Source organism: Crocuta crocuta, unplaced genomic scaffold, assembly GCF_008692635.1.
Source record: "Crocuta crocuta isolate KB4526 unplaced genomic scaffold, BGI_CrCroc_1.0 scaffold1, whole genome shotgun sequence".
Taxonomy (NCBI): Eukaryota; Metazoa; Chordata; class Mammalia; order Carnivora; family Hyaenidae; genus Crocuta; species Crocuta crocuta.
The window spans coordinates 2,221,985-2,231,738 of record NW_027527930.1 but is presented as its reverse complement, the minus strand read 5'-3'; the positions used below and the strand labels follow the sequence as shown (position 1 = coordinate 2,231,738).

General features: G+C 40.9%; 1 protein-coding gene across 1 annotated transcript in view; it reads left to right on the top strand.

The window, feature by feature from the left end:
* Positions 1–1,483: 1,483 nt before the first annotated feature.
* LOC144220482 (UDP-glucuronosyltransferase 2B4-like) overlaps positions 1,484–9,754 on the top strand; it is a 23,817-nt gene continuing 15,546 nt past the window's right edge. Inside the window, 4 exon segments of the mRNA XM_077750723.1 lie at positions 1,484–2,165; positions 2,168–2,203; positions 3,772–3,915; positions 9,348–9,520. Of these exon segments, the coding sequence (XP_077606849.1) occupies positions 1,484–2,165; positions 2,168–2,203; positions 3,772–3,915; positions 9,348–9,520 (1,035 nt within the window).

Here is a 9,754-nt window from a genome sequence, read left to right as displayed (position 1 = left end):
CCCCCCCCCCCCCCCCCCCAGCCACAGGGTCCAACAGCAACAAAACAAAACAACAGAAAAAGAAATGCTACATTGTCTTGACCATGGCATGCAGGTGCATTTGCTGATACAGGTACTAGTGTCTGAGGAGCAAGACATACAGATCTCCTGTGGAACTCGGGTCTGTGTCTGAGGTTTGCCTTAGTGACATGGGCCCAAGGAGGGAGGATATGGTAGTGGTACAAGCCCTTAGATGACAGGGTTCAGCAGTGGCTTGGATCCAGGGAGACAAGTTACTATAGCAGCACAGCCTGAAGACAGTGGATCAAACTTACAACCCTTTTGCCAGAAAGTCACAGAGCAGCAGCAGCAGCAGCACATACCCAGTGGTAGCCCATTAAAGCCACATGTCACGACCCATGGGGTGAGGCGATGGTAATGGCGGTTCAAAGCCCTAAGTTAGGACCCAGGGAAGCAGCATTGTGGATCCAGCAATAAAGGTTAAAACCATGACTTGGGATCCAGGGACAGGATGTAGAGCAGCAGCAGCTCAGCCTAGGTAATGTTGGTCAAAGCCACAGCTTGGGATACAGTGTAGGATGCAAAGCAGTAGCAGCATGATCCCAGGCATGGCAGGTCAAAGCATCAATTTGGCACTTGGGAGCAGGGCACAGAGCAAGAGCAGCTCTGGTTCAATAGATGGCAAGTCACTGTGGCACCCCAAGCTGAGACAGTGGAACACAGCAGTAATGGGGCCCCAAGGACCCGGTGTCACCACAGGAATATCTCCAGCCCTGATGACTCTATCTGCTAGAATCAGTGTTGGTGAAGACTATGGAAGTCCTCAGTAGCAAAACTACAAACCGACGATTGTGGGCTTACTGGAGTTTCCACATTCCTTTCCCCCACCCTCTGAGAGTTTCTCTCCTGGTGTCATGCTACCCTGGACTGAAGGATGGGGGGCTGCGGGTAAAATGCTTCCTATGCTTTTCTACAGAGCCATGCTCCATTGTTGAGCTCTGCAAGCTTTTTGCTCTGCCTTCATTGTAGTCCAGAGCTTCCTCAAAGTAATTTTCATTGGTTTGTAGTTAATGTTTTTGTTGTTTTGTGGGGAATACAAGTATTGGTACCTCTAACCCTCCAACTTGCTGATGTCACCTTATCTCTAACTCTATGTCGAGGAGACTGCAGACAGAAAGCCTCTCACTCGTCACTGGTTTTACGTTAATCATATATCTTACAAAACACAGTTGATTTGCATATGCAAGATCACCAATTCCTAGCTGGGTGTTAGTACTGATAATCATAAAACAATATTAAACACACTGTAAACACAAATTCTATACTTTGTCCCTTCACTTACTTTCCACATCCCCTGATTCTTCATATAATGGATTTACTTTGAGGTACAGGAGTTATGTTTTAACTTCTTGATTGATTTTTCCTTGGATATAAGCATGAGCAATGGCAGAAGGAGATGCCAGTTCAAAGGAAGTATTGCAATATGACCAGGATGTCTATGAAATGGATCTGATTTCTGCTGTTGCTACAGCTGAATTGCTACTTTAGCTCTGGGAGCTGTGGAAGGGTCCCAATGTGGCCAATGGATAGTCATTGGTATTTAAAGGCAATTCTGGATCAACTTCTCATGAGGGGGTATGAGGTCATGGCCCTGAAATCTTCGGTTTCCCTATCTCCTGATCTCAAAAATCCATCTGGTATTAAATTTGAGATATTTCCTACATCTTTCACTACAGATTCTATGGAAACATTTTTCATGCAGTGGGTCAGGAAATGGACATATGTGACCAAAGATACCTGTTGCACATATTTTCTAATAATGAAAAAATTATTTTTGGAATATTCTGGTATTTTTGAGAAGCTGTGTAAATATGTCATTTCGAACAAGAAAGCTATTACAAAACTACAAGAATCAAAGTTTAATGTCACGCTTGCAGATGCCGTTGGACCCTTTGGGGAGCTGCTGACTGAGCTACTTAAAATACCTTTAGTGTACAGTCCCTCCTTCTCTCCAGGCTATACAACTGAATGGCACAGTGGAGGACTTCCTTTCCCTCCATCCTATGCACCTGCTGCTATGTCAGAATTAAGTGATCAAATGACATTCCTGGAAAATGTACAAAATATGATATGTGTGCTTTATTTTGACTTCTGGTTCCAAACATCTAAAAGAAGTGGGGTCAGTTTTACAATGAAGTACTAGGTAAGTCATGTTTTTAGTTGACAATGTGAAAATCATAACTTTCCTAGTTCCTTGGACGGTAAGTTTGTATAAAGTCAGAGGAATTTCCTTTTTATAAATTAAATAAAATGAAAATATAAAATGATCTGTAAATCTCAAAAATATTATGGAAAGACTTAAATGACGGGATCAGTTAGAACCCTGTGGCCCATTACTAGCACAGGATGCATTAGGAAGTCATAAATCACAAACTGGAGCACTCAGGATGTCTCTAAGGAGATCTATATCCATCTTAACTTTTTAAAAAATTAGAATAAAAACCGCTTAGAAATTTCATGAAATGTCTTGATTAATAAAGACATGTAAATTGAGGAGTTACATCCATATTTTTACCATGAGTATCTATGTAGCATTTAGGAAATTATTTCTACTTGTGTAGCTCAAGTTTCTTTATTTAAAAATTAAACTATTTCACCATATTACCAGAATTCCTTCATAGTTGAGAACTATAGTGGCTTTTTCCCAGACACAAGAACCTATAATCTGAGGTTTCTAATGATTCTATATTCCTTCACTAAGTGCCTATAAATCATGTTTTAAAAGCCTAAAATCTTGGGGCACCTCTGACTTTGGCTCAGGTCATGATCTCATACTTCCAAAGTTCGAGTTCCATATCAGGCTCTGTGCTGACAGCTCAGAGCCTGGAGCCTGCTGAAGATTCTGCATCTCCCTCTGTCTCTCTGCCCCTCCTCTGCTTGCAAACTGTCTCTCTCTTTCTCTCTCTCTCTCTCTCTCTCAAAAATAAGCAAACATTAAAAAATATTTTTTAATAAAATAAAAGCTTAAAGTCTTTTTGAAGGGTGGATATGCAAGGTTTTAATCTGCATATTTTTAACACTATGTCTCTCTTTTAAAAAAAAATAAGTAAAGGTGAGCAAAAAAAATAAAGGTGAGCAAAAAAATCTCTCTTCCCATAATTTATGAAAAATTTTCGGTTAAATACAAGTATTTTAATTTCATAAATAAATATTATCAAATTCCTAACATGAGCCAATCAGATGAAATCATTGCTACGAGGAAATGAGCCACATTATAAAAGTTCACACTTCACTCAGAAAACCCAAGAATCAAGGAACAAGGTTGCTAAATAGTAGAACTAGACTAAGTACTCTAGGAAAAGGTGTTTTCATGAGTATGGAAAGGTTAACTAATTGTACAGTTGAAATAGGTTTTTACATTTGCAACTTTTACTGTTATAGCTTGAGAGAAAACAACAGGGTGTTTAATTCTGCATGGCTTATGTTTAATAACTTAATAATGGTGAATATATTGATGTGACATTAGAGATAAAATGTTCCTCTCACATTTCTCACACATCATCTTTCATATATATAAATATACATGTAGATCTACATAGATATGCACAGCCCACACACACAATTGCTTTATCAAAGAACACTTTCAAAAAACACTTTCTTTGGCCACAGCATTCCAAATTCCTTTCAGAAAATTACCTACTGTAGTCACATGACAAAACTCTCATTTCATCTAACATTTGTTTTTATTTTTGTGTGTGTTTTTCCACTCAGGAAGACCCACTACATTATCTGAGTTAATGGAAAAGGCTCAAATACGGCTCATTGGAACCTATTGGGATTTTGAATTTCCTCAACCACTCCTACCACACGTTCAGTTTGTTGGAGGCCTCCACGGTAAACCTGCTGAACCCCCACGTAAGGTTATCTATTTCTTTGTTTTGCTTTGTTTACGTTGCATTTTCAATATTAGTGATTCCGTATTCTTTATTTAGACTGTTTATTTATAGTGAGAGACATATGGGAAGCTAAAGTGACCTGCCAGTTAGAAACTTACATATTCTATACCAATGCAAGTGCCTGAATATCGTTATCATTACAAAATAAAGTGGAATACCTGGGAGACTTTCAGAATAGTGTCAGTTAAATCAAGGCCTACATTATTTAGTACCTAAGAAAGTAACAGAGAGTCACTAAGAGAATACTTACCAAGTAGCTACCATATTCCAGGGGTCAGTGCCAACACTCAGGGAAACAGTGTAGAGTTTCCCCACCACCGACTTGACACTGTATCTGGAAAGACGGAATAAAAGCACATTATAAAACCGAATGAAACATGTTATAATAAGGAAGGATCACAGCGGTAAGGGACATTTAGTGGGAACCAAAGAAAGCATCTTTGAGTCACTGATAATCAAGGTGTGATCCAGAGGATATGCAGGAATACCTAGAAATGATGGGAGCAGAGGGTACAGGAAGACACAAAAGAAAAGCAGGTAAAAGAAGAATGACTGTTCTCAAGAGCTTCAAATTTAGTCTAGAAGGAAGAGGCTAAGTGAAGGACAGATGATGCTGGAGAGAGAAGTTGGAGACAGATAATTATAAGGAGGTTGAAACCTCTAGTAAGGTCATTAAGGAGAAAATGAAAACGTTTAAGAAAGGGAGAAATATCCTTTTTTTTAAACAAATCCCACAGGATGTAGTCACTGAGTTCAACTATAAAGGAGCAAGAGTGGAAAGAGGGACCACTTAGCAGGTTGTTACAAAATGGAGGCAACAATTATGGAAAACTAGGCTATAATGTTCATAGAGAGAGGATAGTAATAAAAATATCAAAATCATATTATTGTTGTGGGGAAAAAATAGTACACATAAAATATCCCAAATGTCTTTGGCACATACTCAGTAATCCAGAAGAAAAGTTAACTTTTAGTATTATTGTGATCTTGGTACTGTCACATACTATTAATAATCAAGCCAATGGTGCCAACCACCCAGATCTAATTCCTCATTTAATGGGAACTAGTTTTCTAACACATCAAGATTATACACTCTTGCAAAGTCTTAGAGACCAGATATCCTATGGAGTTGTTTACAAGCAAGTGTGTAAGTATCGGCAATGAGACAAGCATGTTAAAATGGTCACCTTTTTTTGGTGAGGGTTAAGGCTCTTCAACAATATAAATGTGTTCCCTAACAATTCTGGAGCTAAATTTATTTGTTTCTACTCCACCATTTAAACTATTCCTCACATGAGATCCCATGATTTTACATCTTACAGCATTTAACTTTTTTTTAATGTTTACTTATTTTTGAGAGACAGAGCACAAGCAGGGGAGGGGTGGAGAGAGAGGGAGACACAGAATCAGAAGCAGGCTCCAGGCTCTGAGCTGTCAGCACAGCACAGGCCTGACGCAGGGCTGGAACCCACAGACTGTGAGATCATGACCTGAGCTGAAGTTGGACGCTTAACTGACTGAGACACCCAGGCGCCCCCTTAGAGCATTTAAAAGGAGTGACTTAGTCTATTAGAACAGTTGTTTTCAGCCTACAATAAACTTACAGAAAACCTCAGTAGAGTTCCCTTAGAGAACATAAGTCTCAACATCATAGCTGCCTGACAGAATGAGCACAGAGAAAATGCAGACTTCATATATAATAAGAACCATAAATTACAAATAACCTCTACAACTTGAATCTTAAAACTACCCACAGTTTAAAATAACAAAGAATTTTATTAAGTTTATAGGATGATACTCCTTATGAAGGAAAACAATAATTTAATACATTTTAAACGAGTACTTCTTTAAAATATAAATAGGAAGCAAGTGATCTTTAGTGGACTGTCTTAAAATCTCTAAATAAATCCTTTTTGTCAACCTCCTTATTGGTAGCAATATAAAACTGGTATCTTATTTGAGAGTAAAACACAATGTATCTTTTAATTGCAAATTATTTATGCTACCTTTGATAACTTTCTGTTTAAAATTTTTTTTATTTTTTTATTTTTCTGAGAGAGAGAGTGAGTGAGTGAGGAGGGGAGGGACAGAGAGAGAGGGAGACATAGAATCTGAAGAAGGCTCCAGGCTCTGAGCTAGCTGTCAGCACAGAGCCTGACACAGGGCTCAAACCCACAAACCATGTGATCATGAGCTGAGCGAAAGTTGGACATTTAACCAAGTAAGCCACCCAGGCGGCCCTGATAACTTTCACAAAGTTCAAAGATGGAGGTACAATTAGTGAAAGTTCTATATTATCTAACCTTATTTTTAAAAGATTTCCTCTTCCAGTTTTGAGAAAGCAATTACTAGGAAGGAGGGAAAAAAAGGAGGAAGAGAAGGACAATAAGAAGGATGGATAGCAGTATAATAATGATTACTAATAGTAGCTGTTGTTATTAAGTTGCAAAAACAAGATTTGAATCCATGTCAGTAATTGTGAAGACAATATCATACAAAGAAACGGTTTGTACATACTACTTACTTTTCCATTAATTATTAAGTTCTCAGAAAATTTTTGTACACCTTTTTAAAATTTTTAAAAATGTTTTATTTATTCCTGAGAGAGAGAAAGACAGTGTGAGCAGGGGAGGGGCAGAGAGAGAGAGAGGGAGACACAGAATCTGAAGCAGGTTTCAGGCTCTGAGCTGTCAGCACAGAGCCTGACGAGGGGCTCAAACACACAAACCGTGAGATCATGACCTGAGCCGAAGTTGGATGCTTAACCAACTGAGCCACCCAGACGCCCCCATCAGAAAATTTTTGTGTACTTTTTAAGAATTAAAACATCTGGCAAAATGCATCGAGAGTCTTAAAAATGTTTATCACCTTTTGCTTCATAATATACTCCTAAAACTATACAAAGAAAAATAATCCAGAGGTCCAAAATCTATCTTGGGCAATTATTTAAAAAAGTGGATGCTGTAAGTAATGTAAATATCCAAAATTAAGCAATGAGTAAATAACTTATATTTGTGCATACCACATCATTATAATAGGCTTAATCAAATAATGCTTGGGAGGGGTCAAGATGGCAGAACAGCATGGAAGGTGTTTTTGCATCTCTGGTCCATGAAACACAGCCAGATCAACATTAAACTATCCTGCACACCTAGAAAACTGATTTGAGGATTAACACAACAACTGTACAGCCTGAACCACAGAACTCAGCAGGTACATGGCACAGAGGTGAACTGAGGGAAAGAGAAGCTGCAGAGAGCAGGGAGCTGTTTTTGCTTGCAGAGAGAAGACAGAGTTGGGGGGAAGAGTATGGGAAAAACACTCCCTGCCAAAAGCAGCTTCAGAGAAAGTGGAAAAGTGGAAACAGCCACAGGGACTGAACAGAGGGAGAAAGGAGAAAGCAGAGGGTTTAAATTCCATTAAGACTCTATAAACAGGGGGAGCAGAGAGTCTGAAACTCCTCAGCTCAATACCTGGTGGTGCTCTGCTGGGAAGGGTGAATCCCTAGGAGCAAAGAGCGAGGTCAGAGTGGTCCTCAGGCCACACGGGGAAAGGCAGTTCCCTTGCTGCGAGTACATTAGGTAGAGGCTGTGCTGCCTCCCCACAGGCAAAAGTCCCAGTAGACTCCGGAGAACAGCCACATTCGCTGGTGCTGAAACAAGGTCATTAAGGGGGAAGCCTGGCGCTAGATGTGTGTTGTGATTTCCAGAATCTCTGAAACACTGCTGCTACATGGTCGCGTGAACTTTCTCTGAGGCGGCCTGGCCCCCAGCCACAGTCTCTGGGCATCAGCAGCAGCGTGGTCTCCCTAACATTCCTCTGGGTGGGCCAGCACCCGGCCACTGCTCGGTGAGGCCCTCCCCCAGAAGGTCTGAGCAAGTCAAAGCTGCAGTCCTTCAGAAGTGAGGGGTTGGGAAACAGCCGCATCTGAGATAAAACTCATGAGGGAGGTGCCACCTGGCAACCTGATGGCTTGATCACGGACAGTGTAAAAGCAGGGAGTGGACAGAAGCTAGAAAGAAAAGGGGTGTGTGATTGCTAGTCAGGGAGAATAGAGTTCCGATACTAGAGACTGGGTAGCTGGGTGACACCATGTTCACCTGTCCTGTGCGTGTACATACACAACTACAGGCACTACAACAATCCACTCCAGTAAGCTAAGCAGCGCCATCTAGTGGAGAACAGAGCTGTTAAACTAAGCCTTCCACAACTGTTTACAAGAGACCCACTTTAGACCTAAAGACACCTTCAGATCAAAAGTGAGGGGATGGAGGACTATCTATCATGCTACTGAAAGTCAAAAGAAAACTGGAGTAGCCATACTTATAACTAGACTTTAAATTAAAGACTGTAACAAGAGATGAAGAAGGACATTATAGAATAATTATAGGGTCTATCCATCAGGAAGAGCTAACAATTATAAATGTCTATGCACCGAATTCAGAAGTACCCAAATATATAAAACAATCACAAACATAAGCAATCTTATTAATAAGAATGTGCTAATTGCAGGGGACTTTAATACTCCACTTACAGTAATAGGTAGACCATCTAGATAGAGAATAAGAAACAATGGACCTGAACGACACATTGGACCACAAGGATTTGAGAGATATATTTAGAAATCTACATCCCAAAGCAGTGGAATACACTTTCTTAAGTGCACATGATACATTCTTCAAGATAGATCACATACTGGGTCACAAAGCAGCCCTCAATAAATATAAAAGAATTCAGATCATACCATGCACACTTTCAGATCACAATGCTGCTATCAAACTTAAAATCAACCACAGGAAAAAGCCTGGAAAACCGCCAAAAGCATGGAGGTTAAGGAACATCCTACTAAAGAAGGAATGGGTCAACCAGGCTATTAAAGAAGAAATTTTAAAATATATGGAAACAAATGAAATTGAAAATACAGCAATCCAAACCCTTTGGGATGCAGCAAAGGCAGTCCTAAGAGGAAAATATATCGCAATCCAGGCTATCTCAAGAAACAAGAAAAATCCGGAAGGAGGCAAGATGGCGGAGAAGTAGGGAGCTCTGTACATTTCACTTGGCCCCATCTTTCAAACGGAGAAGGCCTGAAGCCATTGGACACTGAACCGCAGGACTTTGGGAGGAAAAGAGAGAGTCCACTGAGAAGACAATATCATAGGTGCGTGAATGTGAACTGGGGAAGATAAAAACAAGCCAGGACTCGGAGACACAGAGAGAGGGGAAGGAACCCCCGTCACAGGGAGCCGCGGTGAGTCGAAAGGAAAAGAACGGCTGAAACTGCTCATAGAACAGTTCCTGGAGAAGAGAAAAACCTCAGCTCAGGACGGAGAGTGATCCTGTTCCTAGCTGTGGTGCTGACTTTGGGCTGGATGCCCTGGTCCCAGACAGTGCCAGGAGAAACTGCTCTGCAGCACTCCCGGCACAATATGGCAGGGAAGCAAACTGGCTTGAAACTGCTCCGCTGCTATCTCGGCTCATTCCCCGGCTGGGAAAGACCTGGCCTGCGGGTTTATATTTTGGGCAGTATCAAAAAAGCGTTCGGACTAAGACCTGGAAACAAGGTGAGGCTTGGGACATAGAACACGGCCTACCTTGGCTACGCCCGTGGCACAGGGAGATAGGACTCAAAAGAGTGATTTGCACCTCTTGGTTCGAGATGGGACTGGGGCGCCGCCATTTTTCTCACCACAACCACCAAGGTGGGACCTCAGGGAGTGGCCCATGGGACACAGTGGAGGCTAAGACCTGCCTACACTAAACCACGCCCATCCCCACTAAAGAGCTGCTTTTTTTTT